At 38.6% G+C, this 12,771-nt stretch overlaps 1 protein-coding gene and 1 long non-coding RNA gene across 4 annotated transcripts in view; both read left to right on the plus strand.

The window, feature by feature from the left end:
- LOC127634002 (mitogen-activated protein kinase kinase kinase 3-like) overlaps positions 1–10,167 on the plus strand; it is a 58,561-nt gene extending 48,394 nt beyond the window's left edge. Inside the window, exons 11-16 of the mRNA XM_052113390.1 lie at positions 1,141–1,212; positions 2,665–2,829; positions 4,123–4,271; positions 4,711–4,842; positions 8,899–9,028; positions 9,971–10,167. Coding sequence (XP_051969350.1) covers positions 1,141–1,212; positions 2,665–2,829; positions 4,123–4,271; positions 4,711–4,842; positions 8,899–9,028; positions 9,971–10,152 — 830 coding nt within the window. The 3' untranslated portion in view covers positions 10,153–10,167. The remainder of the gene's footprint in view (positions 1–1,140; positions 1,213–2,664; positions 2,830–4,122; positions 4,272–4,710; positions 4,843–8,898; positions 9,029–9,970) is intronic.
- A 657-nt stretch (positions 10,168–10,824) lies between these two features.
- Positions 10,825–12,243, plus strand: LOC127634007 (uncharacterized). Of its 3 annotated transcripts, none has more exons than XR_007969303.1 (4): positions 10,825–10,909; positions 11,018–11,234; positions 11,705–11,884; positions 11,957–12,243. It is a non-coding gene; the product is annotated as an uncharacterized LOC127634007 (long non-coding RNA). The 3 variants fall into 3 exon arrangements; XR_007969300.1 differs by having other exon boundaries at positions 10,851–10,945; XR_007969302.1 differs by having other exon boundaries at positions 10,851–10,945; positions 11,018–11,198.
- Positions 12,244–12,771: the final 528 nt, after the last annotated feature.

Here is a 12,771-nt window from a genome sequence, read left to right on the forward strand (position 1 = left end):
ACCTGGGTAAGCTGGTCTTCAACTGGTTTAGTTGGTGTACCAACCTTTCCAAGCTAATATTCAGCTGATCTAGCTGGTGTACAAAGCTGGTCTCCAAAGCTGGCCAAGCTGGTCTTCTGCTGATTTAGCTGGTGTACCAAGCTGGTCTCCCAATATGGACAAGCCAGTCCTCAGCTGGTCTAGCTGGACTCCCAAACTGGCCAAGCCGGTCTTCAGCTGCCAACTGGTCTATCTGGTGTCCAAACCTTGCCAAGCTGATCTTCAGCTGGTCTAGCTGGTCTTTTGATCTGTCAGAGCTTATCTTCAGCTGGTCTTGCTGGTCTCCCAACCTGTCCTAGCTTATCTTCAGCTGGTCTAGCTGGTGTACCAAGCTGATCTCCCAACCTGGCCAAGCTTGACGAGCTGACAAGTGCCCAAATTACCTCTTAGAACAGCTAAGACCAGCAAACCAATTTAGGCTTGTTTAAGCTGTTTTTTATTTTCAGTAATGTGTCTTTCCATGGGAGAACAAATATGTACACAAACAGATCCCGACACTGTGTGTTGCTCCACAGAGAGGTCATTTTCCCCGGGTTTTTGTGAGTAGATTTTTCCTCTGCACATTCCTTCTAAACGGAGCAAATCACCAGGTCGCCCTGGGAGACGTGCTGCAAACAGCGCGTGGGGAGGCAGTCAGCTCATACAACAGCTGCTTTCAATTGCATGCGTCCTCAAAATGCAGTGCTTGTGCTCAGGCAAGAAGACTTCAGAACTAGACAGGACCCCTGCTTGTGTTTACACACAGCCACTAAATCTGTCCTGATCATTCTTTCCCCATCTTAATCTAACTCTTTTTCTCTTTGCAAAAGTCTTTTTTTCTTTCTTTTTTTTCTTTCTTTGTTTTTTTTTCTCTCTCTCTCTCATGTTCTCATTCTCTTTATTTACAGGACAAATAAGTATGAATTTCAAAGAAATGTCCTGGATGAATGAATTTTTTTAATGGGAGCATTCTAGATTTTAATGAAGAGCATCATATTATCTCATATCAAATGCTCTGATCACTTTGATTATTAATATTTGCTGTTTTATGTGAATAAAATATATTAAAGCTCTTGTATTGAATGTTATTAACTGGATTGTATCTCACTGCACCACCTGCAGGACGACATGGGAAACATGGCACCTTCCCACGTCAGTTCCATGTGTCCAGTCGTTGTAAAGACTATGGGGATGGTAAGATGTCCTTTACGATAACAATGCTTGTGTAATCATGCTATTCATAACAAAGGAAACAGTGACTATGTATGTTTCATTAATTACTCTGAAAGGATTTATTAACTTTATTATTCAGTTGTATTAGAACTGCCTACACTGTGTCAAATTTAAAGATTAAATGTATATCAAACTGAATGAATAGCTGGTGAGAACTGTAATCTAATGAATTGTAATATAATCTGCACTGCTGCCAGTCATTTCACCATTAGTTATTGCCAGACACGCACAGAATTGGTGCCTGTAGAATTCTGCAAAATTACCCCATGCATGTGCATATATTAAATATGTTGTCTAATTTAATTATGCTCTCTGTTTAACACAATCATGTTTAAATCCATTCTGCTGGATTCTGCATATTTTCCCCAAAATCAGCACAGAAAATGTGGAATAAGCCTGCAGATTTGGTCTGGTCTTGGTTATTGCATAAGTGTTTTAAACAATTGGAATTATAGTGAAAATATGTTTTGTTTCTCTTTCATAATGGCACCATTATGTTTTCATAATCCAACAATGAAAACGTCTGCAAGAACATTGGTCCTGAGAGCAAAAAACATCCAGTCTGGTATTTGGAAGCTCTCTTCAACTCCCAAAGCACCTAATTAGCTAATTAATTCTTTGGTTAACATTTAGCTGATGCTTTTTTATCCAAAGCAACATACAATTCACTAATAGCTGGGACAGTCACTCTGGATCATCGTAGCATAGAGGGCATTGCTTAGTGGCACAAAGCAGAGATTTTTTCTCTGTAGTTCTTCTGCTTGGAATCAAATCTGCCTTTACAGCCCAGATTCCTAAATTGTTAAGCTGTCACCACCACAATACCATAGCCATGTCATATTACATACTGGTAGTGCTCAAGAGACTTAGGCCTGCAGGGCTGTAGGCAGTTCTACAAGAATCCATTGGCCATGAGCTTGTCCAGAATGATTTGAGTTTCCTGTGTGCTGAGATCAGAACTGAGTGTATTAAAAATCTGGTGTGTGAGTTATTTGTATTTCCCCTAATGGGGCACACTAACCGTTGCAAAACACTGCACTGAGAGCAGTTTCCTGCCTTGTGGAAAGGTTGATACGGGAAGTGAGAGAGAAGGGAATAGAAAAGAGCGAGAGGGAGGACTGGAGAAAGGGAGAGTGGGAATGTAAAGATGCTTGTTTGAAAATGTGTTGTGACATTTTAATGAATGCACCTTAAAGTGTGAAACGTTAGACATTTCGAATCAGTAATCAGATCATGAGGTCACACAGTCTGCAAATAATTATTTAAATTTATCTCATTTGAGGAGGATTTGAAAAACTAACACTCAAGTTGGTGTCCAAAACTATTAAATGCGCATACTTATGCATAGCTGTAATTATTCTATGTTTTTTATGTCAAATAAATCTAAAATGCATGTTTCTGGTATATGTGCAGGTCGAAGGACTTTCCCTCGAAGTTTTATGCCCCAGGAAAACCTGTTTCAGCTGGTCCCTTCCAGCTGTACACGCAGCTATAATGGAGAAAGCACCATGCTATACAATGGAGATCAGCACTCTATCAGCTGGACTGAGAAAAGCAGCCAGCGCAACTCTCCCAAATGTGAGAGTCTATATACACATTCATACTGTATTCAAAAACTCACACACTCACTTTAAAAAGAAAAAGAAACACATACATTACACTTTTAGCACAACAGATTAACCATGTAACATTTTAATCATTTAGAATATGTATATACTCTATGTGTATATATATATATATATATATACTGTATACACTCACCGGCCACTTTACTAGGTACACCTGTACATATTATTAATGCGAGTATCTAATCAGCCAATCGTGGGGCAGCAGTGTAATGTGTATATAATCAGGCAGATATGGGTCAGGAACTTAAGTTAATGTTCACATAAACAATCAGAATGGGGAAAAAATACGATCTCAGTTATTTAGACCATGGCATGATGGTTGGTGCAAGATGGGGTGGTTTGAGTATAAAGAGAGTTCATCTTAACACACTATTTCAACTAACTTGATGTCAAATATCATTGGACTATATGCTAATTACATAATGGTGGCAGAGAGGTGTTTGTGCGCTGATTAGAAGGGAATAGAAAAGAGCGAGAGGGAGGACTGGAGAAAGGGAGAGTGGGAATGTAAAGATGCTTGTTTGAACATGCATGTTGATAAGACGATCATAAATGCTGACAGTCACCAATGTGTCTGTCATAGAATAAGTAGCAAATGAGTTTGAGAAATGTGTAAATCTTCAAGTGATAAATCACAGTGTGTTTTCTTGACTAGGGTCTAGATTAACTGAATTCAGACCTAAAGTTCATCTCATAATTAGATCCATGCAGCTAAGCATATAGAACAATAGCAGAAATATTGAAATCATAGACAGATTTGGACACAGAGTGAAACTAACCCCCGTATTGCTTGTGTTATAGTGTGCGTGGCATGTTCTATATGTCCAGAGAGCCATAAAAAGGGGTGATATTCAGAGCTTGGTCAAACACTGAGAAATTGTATTGAAACAAAAAAAAACATCCACGATAATTTTCTTCAGTGTGTCTTGGCCGTGATTTAAAGAAGCAATATTCAGGTGTGTAATATTGAGCATTGAGTGAAGAGAGACATTAGGATTTAAGTTTAGTCTCAGCGACTGCCAATAGCTCACTGCCTGCCTGTCCGTTCCTATAAATCTCATATTATTGTTTGAGTGCAGAACATTTGCGATTAAATAAAAAGTGTAAATCAGTATAACATTCAGGATAAATACAGTTGTGGTTTGACTCAGTGTCGTCAGCAAGTCTAAGAGTGTGATTTGGTCTGGTTTGTGTTACAATGTGTGGTGTGCTAGTGAGGTTAACTGATTCTTCTAACACACAGCCCCAAGGGCTCCGGTAAACTGGCGTCAAGGGAAACTCCTTGGTCGAGGAGCCTTCAGCGTGGTCTACCTTTGCTACGACGTTGACACGGGACGTGAGCTTGCAGCCAAGCAGGTGCCCTTTGACCCTGACTGTCAGGAGACAAGCAGAGTAAGCAAGCACAAGACTAAACTGCTTAAAATCGGTGCACAACAGGAGATAGTGACTGTACAAAAAAGTACTGTAGGAGTACCATAGTACAGTGATGGTATCAGATGATGATACCATAGTACTTTGATATACAGTATACCATGACACTGAAATTAATCTGGCAGTATTTATTTATATGGTACTCCAAGGTACTTCCAACAATACCATGGTAGTACCTTGTTTTTTGGGCAGGCCCCAAAAACATGGTACTACCAGGGAGCATGGCCAAAAAAACATGGTACTACCATGGAGCTTTCCTAAAAAAAATCACTATACTACCATGGAACATGTTAGCATGAACAAAGTGTCTTGACACTTACTGGCTCTTTTTTGTAAATGCATTTATGAAGAATTTAGAAAAGGTGTTTTTCTCACTTTCTGCTCATTTTTCTATTCACAGGAAGTGAATGCACTGGAGTGTGAGATTCAGCTCTTGAAGAACCTTCGTCATGAGCGTATCGTTCAGTACTATGGCTGTTTGCGTGATCCGGTACAGAAAAAGCTGTCCATTTTCGTGGAATTCATGCCCGGGGTGTGTACACAATCACACACAGAGTTTGTTGTGCTTGTGTTTTGGTGGGTTTGTTTGTTGGAGGGATTGTGAGATAAAGATGATGTCAGAAGTTTACATACACCTTAGCCAAATACATTTAAACTCAGCAATAACACCATCATCAAATTACATTGTTAAACATAAAAATTATCTGCAAGTAATTACAAACCCATGCCAAAATGTCATTGGCCTACAAACATATCCACAATGTTCTTTGTCAGCACAACCACAGTTTTATGAGTTCATTTTCTTGCCAAATGAGTGTCTTTATAGAGCGTCAGACGTGGTCTGTCCCATCCGTCAGCTGCATTTTAATATGCAGAGACTCTTAATGTCTCAGTCACATATTATCTGGAAAAGGGGAATTTGTATTTCTCACAGAGGTCTCTGGCAGAGAGATGCATCACTGCTCAGAGCCAATGCTACCAGCCCCTTCACACCACTGCAAAGCCCTGATAAGAGTGAGGTGAAGGAAATAGAAGAATTGAAAAGGAGAGAAAGAGTTTGAGAATGAGTAGGAGGTGGAACTGTTGGGGAAATGTATTGGGTAATGATGTACAGACAGGGATCAGAATATTGCATTGATTCACAATAATGCATTGGTTAGATTTAATGAAGGACATTGTGATACTAAAACAAAATCTGTCGTAATTTATTCACCCTCATGTTGTTTCAACCCGTAATACTTATTTTTTGTTTCTTGGAACACAAAAGGAGACATTAAGTAGAATGTTAACCTCTTGTGAGTTTGGAATTATATGAGGGTGAGTAAATAAAAACAGAATTTTATTTTGGGGTGAAATGGTCCTGTCACTGTCAGTCTGGGTTTTTGTCTGACAGGACCGTGGCATTATCGTCCCATGTCTGTCTTGTGTTTCGTTGTCTGTCTTTGTGTGAGCGCACGGTTTTGGTTGCATTCCCTGCCTTGCGCTCTTTTGTCTGTCTTTTTCTGTCTGTTTCATTTCGGGAGCACGGTGTCTGGATCCTGCCTTCCTGTCTGGTTTGGTTTCAGTCTGTGTCGGTATCCGGCCATTGTGCTCCATGTCTGTTTTATCGACATGGGTGCTCGCGTTGCTTGCCCGGGTTGCGGAGGCCGTTCCCCAGTCACTGCCAACACTCTCGACAACGGAGGCTGTTCCCCAGTCACTGCCAACACTCTCGACAACGGAGGCTGTTCCCCAGTCACTACCAGCGCTCCCGGCCACGGAGGCCGTTCCCCAGTCGCTGCCAGCGCTCCCGGCCACAGCAGCCATTCCCCAGCTGCTGCCAGCGCTCCCGGCCACGGAGGCCGTTCCCCTGTCACAGCCTGTGCTCACAGCCATGAAGGCTGTTCCCCATCACTTCCAGTGCCTGTCTGTGCTCACCGCCACTGAGACTGTTCCCCTGTCCCTGCCTGTGCTCACGACCAAGGAGGTCGTTCCCCTGTCACTGCCGGTTTTCACGGCCATGGAGGCCTTTCTCCTGCCATGACCAGTGCCGTACTCTGTCCCCTCTGCCCTGAGGCCTCCTCCCAGGCCTCCAGACCCTACCTCTACCCTGAGGCCTCCTCCCAGGCCGCCAGACCCTGCCTCTGCCCTGAGGCCTCTTCCCAGGCCATTGGACCCTGCCCCTTTTCGTTAAGTTCCCTCCCTGGTTTCCCTTTCCTCCCTTTCTGTTGTGTTTTATGTTTTATGTTAGTTTACGTCATGGGGGGGCTGTCACTCTTTCAGTCTGGCTTTTTGTCTGACAGGACAGTGGCATTATTGTCCCATGTCTGTCTTGTGTTTCGTTGTCTGTCTTTGTGTGAGGGCACGGTTTTGGTTGTATTCCCTGCTGTGTGCTCTTGTCTGCCTTGTTTAATGTCGGGAGCACGGTGTCTGGATCATGACTTCATGTCTGGTTCGGTTTTGGTCTGTGTCAGATCCAGCCATTGTGCTCCATGTCTGTCTGTTATTGACATGGGTGCATCGCGTTTATGTCATATTGGCAGCATGCACTTGCGTAAATAGTTTGTCTGTCTCTAGCAAAAACGGGTGCACCTCGCGTCGTGCTCGCGTTACGTTGCGCGCCCGGGTCGCAACCTGTCTTCATGTTGTGCTGAGGTTCAGTCAGTTAGGGCTGAGGTGTCGGTGTGTGTGTGTGTGTGTGTGTGTGTGGCCGAACTCTCGCAAAGGTGTCCTGTCTTATTTTTGTCACCTGTTGCATGCATCTCATGTTGTTTACCTTGTAATGTACGCTCAGGTTGCGATTAGTGTGAGAATGCGTGGCATCGCTTTGTTTGGCGTTGTTACGCATTCTCTCATCTTGTTTGTTGTTTGGCATGGCCGTATATTGCCTCGTGTCATGGTGTCTTGGTGATGTGCGCTCATGCCATTCGGGTATTTTGTTGTTGTTGCATGTCTCTCTGTCATACATCATACCCCATACTTGTTTGCCAATTAATTGTTTTTTAGTTACACCTGCCCTGTCTTTTTTACCTGTTGATTTATTTTATTTTAATTTTATATTTTATTTATTTGAAAGGTTTCTCTCCCTATTTTAGTCTCCTCATGTTTGCTGTCCATTGACATTTTGTCTTGTTTCCTGTCTTGTTGGTTCTCTCATCGGTCCCGTCAGTCTGTCTCTTTCCTCCTTCCCTGGTTCCTGTAGCCCAGTCAGGTCGGTCCTGTTCCCTGCCTGGATTATTCACTTTGTGTTTTTCCACTCCTTGTGGGAGTTTATGATAGTATTTGTTTTTTTTTTTTTTATAAATAAATCCCCTTTTTGCTCTGCAATTGGGTCTTTGTGACAGGTGGGAGCTGTTCAAATGTATAATTACTATGAAGATATTGTGGTTTCTCTTATTGTAGTTTGTGTTACAGGTGTTTCTCGATGTAGTCCTTGAGGGCATATTGTTTCAAAACCAAGGGATGTAAACAGGAAAGTTGAGAAAATATCAACTTTGTGAGCCAGTTTGAGCCAGTGTTTCAAGGAAACTCAGACATACTGTCAGGAAGTTTGGAACTGTGATCAGTTTTTTTCAAAGATTTTTGACAAACCAAACACTTCCAGCTCTGGTTTTGTAAACAATTCTAAACATACTTCCCTGTGAACAACAAATGGACATCTTTCTGCAAATACAATTTTTTTTATATTTATAAAAAGTATATAGTGCTGTGAAGATGTATGTCCCTCTTTAAGGTTATTATTATTATTAAGACTTTTTTTATTTCATAACATTTGTATTAAGAATATTATTATTTAGATTAATATGATAATTAAAGATTAAAATAAGATTATTAAACCTATTAAATAGATTTTCAAATAAATATATATATATATATATATATATATATATATATATATATATATATATATATATATATAAAATCTATATTTTTAAAATATATATTTTTTATTAAAAATATTTTTATAAAATAATTATTTAAATATTATATAATAATATTTATATACATTATTTGTATACATTTATAAAGATAATATTTAATAAATATGTTTATTATGTTTTACAAATCCATTATTTATTATTAAATAATGTATATATTCTGTATAAATTAAATAATACATGTAATTCTTGAATGCATTTACTCCACACTTATATCTCCTGTTTTAAAAAAAGAGACTTAAATGTACATTTAAAAATTGTATTTGTATACAAAGGGTCTCTTTATTTAATATTACATTTTGGATGGAGATTTAAAAAAAATACACTAAACATTAGCAATGATGAAACCAGACAGAGTTTTCCATTAGGGATTGTATGACAACTGATTTTCAATAGTCAGCTAGTTGAGTCGAATTCGACTAGTCTGTTTAATCTCTATTTTCCATAGCAGTTTATCCTTTTGTGAACAGTTTTTAATCTGTTTTTAATTTACCTATTAAATCTTTATCATTCTCTCTCTGCTTATAGGGAATACAATACATGCATATACTTTTTATTGTATAGCTGAATATATATTACAAAATATTCTATACTGATTAAAGGAATGCTGAATCTTTGCTCTCAGTTAATTGCACTCTTTACAGCATAAGTCTGTGTCCATGTGTATCCAGGGCTCTATAAAAGACCAGCTGAAGGCATATGGAGCACTAACTGAGAAAGTCACCCGCAGATACACCAGACAGATCCTCCAAGGAGTCCACTATTTGCACAGCAACATGATCGTACACAGAGACATCAAAGGTATATTTCATTAAGCATACATCACAAGAGGTTTCCATCAAGCACACTTGCACCAGACTGCTTAAAACACATTTCTTTTTAGATATTAGGTGAAATAACTTTGGTTTGGCTCGGACTTGTGTTAGACAACATATCTTCCTTTCGGTAGTGCCAAAAATAGCAAGGGGGAAAGCAATTCCTCCAGACATTAGGCTAAATGGTCCCCAGGCTTGTGACTTCTACCAATGAGAATTACCAGGCTATCTCTTTGGTATTTTTTTAAGTGAAGGTGCTAAGCACACCCTTTAAATCAAATCTCCTTACCAGACAATCTCTGCATTACTACACACAGAGACTATCTAATCTCTCACTTTATGAAAAATTAGACAGCAAACTATCCAAAATAAACCTGTTTGATTTATGTGTGGACCTGTCCAGGGTGTCCCCCGCCTTTCGCCCAATGTTAGCTGGGATAGGCTCCAGCCCCCCGCGACCCTGTACACAGGATAAGCGGTTGATGATGGATGGATGGATGGATGGATTTATGTGTGACCAATATGGTCTTCCATTCCCATAACAAATTTAAGATCCTATTGGAAATATCCACAAGAAGTGTGAGCCACAAAGGAAGAAATGTCTCTCCTTCCTCTTGTTTCCTACACTTTCTCGTTTTCTGTCTTACTGTTCCATTCACTATATAGTAAGACTTCCAGGGTGTGGAAATCTTGTGGCTGGCTCGATATAGTCACTACTCAAACAACCACAAATCTCACAGGCAACACGTCTGTGTAGGGCCACCGCCAAAGGAAAATAACTCCGACTAGAGGCGTGGGAAGAAAGATCAATGTGTCTCAAACTTCAAACTTAACAACCATAGGCTGCTTTTAATTTTATGTACTTGGGTAGACAAACATAAATGTGCGTCTGGTTGGTGTAACTTGATCTACACGTGTTTCCTCACAGGCGCTAACATTCTGAGGGATTCCTCCGGAAATGTGAAGCTGGGAGATTTTGGAGCTAGCAAGCGCATTCAAACCATATGCATGTCAGGGACGGGAATCAAATCAGTCACTGGCACCCCCTACTGGATGAGCCCGGAAGTTATTAATGGAGAAGGATATGGACGTAAAGCAGACATCTGGTAAGATCACATGTATTTTATCACCACGATTTAAACCTGTAGGTTAATTTTGATGACGGAACATGATTGTTTAGTGTTTACTTCTTGTTTAGATGCTCATTTTATTTACAGATAAAAAAAAATCAATTTTGATTTAATAATTAATGAACATTGGTCGTGGCCCCAGGAGTTAAGTCCAGGTAAGCCTGTGTATTAATGCAGCCCTGGATACAGGTCCAGTACAAAATGTAACAAATGCAGAAAATGGAAATAGATGTCCGCACACTGTTAAAAGTGATGTTTTGACAAAATAGATTTCATTTGACAAAAGGGACATCTTGACTGATTAAGATTCATTTGGAAAAAGCAAAGTTTCGACCAATCATTTTTTTTTTATTATTATAATTTTATGGTGGGAGGAGGGGGCAATTAGGTTTAATTTAGTTTTAAAAAGTGCAATTTTTACCAATTAATGTTTATTTGAAAAAAAAAAAATTCAAATAAAATGTTTTGACCGATTGGCCATTTAGGTTTTTTTTTTTTTACAAAAAACAACAGCATTCTGAACAATTAGGTTTCATTCGGAAAAAAACTAATAATACGTTTTAATTTGAAAACAAAAAAATGGTTTGAATTATTAGGTTTCATTTGAAAAACTAAGTTTCTAACTAATACGTTTTTTGTTTTTTTTTCATGTTTCGACTGATTAGGTTGTATTTGAAAAAAGTGACGTTTCGACTGATTAGGTTGTATTTGAAAAAAGTGACGTTTCGACTGATTAGGTTGTATTTGAAAAAAGTGACGTTTCGACTGATTAGGTTGTATTTGAAAAAAGTGACGTTTCGACTGATTTGGTTGTATTTGAAAAAAGTGACGTTTCGACTGATTAGGTTGTATTTGAAAAAAGTGACGTTTCGACTGATTAGGTTGTATTTGAAAAAAGTGACATTTCGACTGATTAGGTTGTATTTGAAAAAAAGTGATGTTTCGACTGATTAGGTTGTATTTAAAAAAAGTGACGTTTCGACTGATTAGGTTGTATTTGAAAAAAGTGACGTTTCGACTGATTAGGTTGTATTTGAAAAAAGTGACGTTTCGACTGATTAGGTTGTATTTGAAAAAAAGTGACGTTTCGACTGATTAGGTTGTATTTGAAAAAGTGACGTTTCGACTGATTAGGTTGTATTTGAAAAAAGTGGCGTTTCGACTGATTAGGTTGTATTTGAAAAAAGTGACGTTTCGACTGATTAGGTTGTATTTAAAAAAAGTGACGTTTCGACTGATTAGGTTGTATTTGAAAAAAGTGACGTTTCGACTGATTAGGTTGTATTTGAAAAAAAAGTGACGTTTCGACTGATTAGGTTGTATTTGAAAAAAGTGATGTTTCGACTGATTAGGTTGTATTTGAAAAAAGTGACGTTTCGACTGATTAGGTTGTATTTGAAAAAAGTGACGTTTCGACTGATTAGGATGTATTTGAAAAAAGTGACGTTTCGACTGATTAGGTTGTATTTGAAAAAAGTGGCGTTTCGACTGATTAGGTTGTATTTGAAAAAAGTGGCGTTTCGACTGATTAGGTTGTATTTGAAAAAAGTGACGTTTCGACTGATTAGGTTGTATTTGAAAAAAGTGACGTTTCGACTGATTAGGTTGTATTTGAAAAAAGTGACGTTTCGACTGATTAGGTTGTATTTGAAAAAAGTGACGTTTCGACTGATTAGGTTGTATTTGAAAAAAGTGACGTTTCGACTGATTAGGTTGTATTTGAAAAAAGTGGCGTTTCGACTGATTAGGTTGTATTTGAAAAAAGTGACGTTTCAACTGATTAGGTTGTATTTGAAAAAAGTGACGTTTCGACTGATTAGGTTGTATTTGAAAAAAGTGACGTTTCGACTGATTAGGTTGTATTTGAAAAAAAGCACAATGTACATTTCCAACAATTATGTTTTAATTGAAAAAAAAAATGATCAATTCGACTGATTAGGTTGTATTTGAAAAAAGTGACGTTTCGACTGATTAGGTTGTATTTGAAAAAAGTGACGTTTCGACTGATTAGGTTGTATTTGAAAAAAGTGATGTTTCAACTGATTAGGTTGTATTTGAAAAAAAGCACAATGTACATTTCCAACAATTATGTTTTAATTGAAAAAAAAATTTATCAATTCGACCGATTAGGTTTTATTTGGAAAAAGGGCAGTTCAACCGATAATCTGTCGAAATATAATTTTTTTTAGATGACATTTTTCTGAGTTTTAATAATAGTGTGTGGGCATTTGTTTTCTTTCTCTGCATCTGCTACAAATTGCTCTTCGCGAGTACCATATCTGTGAGATATTTGTTAAAAATCCTTATCAAGTAATTGCAAACGACTGGAAAATCATGAACCACTCATGGAAAATCACTATACAAGGGAACCCTCTATATATTTTTATTGTAGGCTAACCCTTCCTTACATCTCTATTGTTCTCTTAGGAGTGTGGCTTGCACAGTTGTAGAGATGCTAACGCAAAAACCCCCATGGGCTGAATATGAAGCAATGGCAGCCATTTTCAAGATCGCAACACAGCCCACTAAGCCAAACCTGCCTGAGGGCGTGTCTGACGCATGCAGGGACTTAATACGGCAAGTCTTTGTTGAGGAGAAA

This window comes from Xyrauchen texanus, chromosome 41 (genome assembly GCF_025860055.1).
Source record: "Xyrauchen texanus isolate HMW12.3.18 chromosome 41, RBS_HiC_50CHRs, whole genome shotgun sequence".
NCBI classification, from domain to species: domain Eukaryota; kingdom Metazoa; phylum Chordata; class Actinopteri; order Cypriniformes; family Catostomidae; genus Xyrauchen; species Xyrauchen texanus.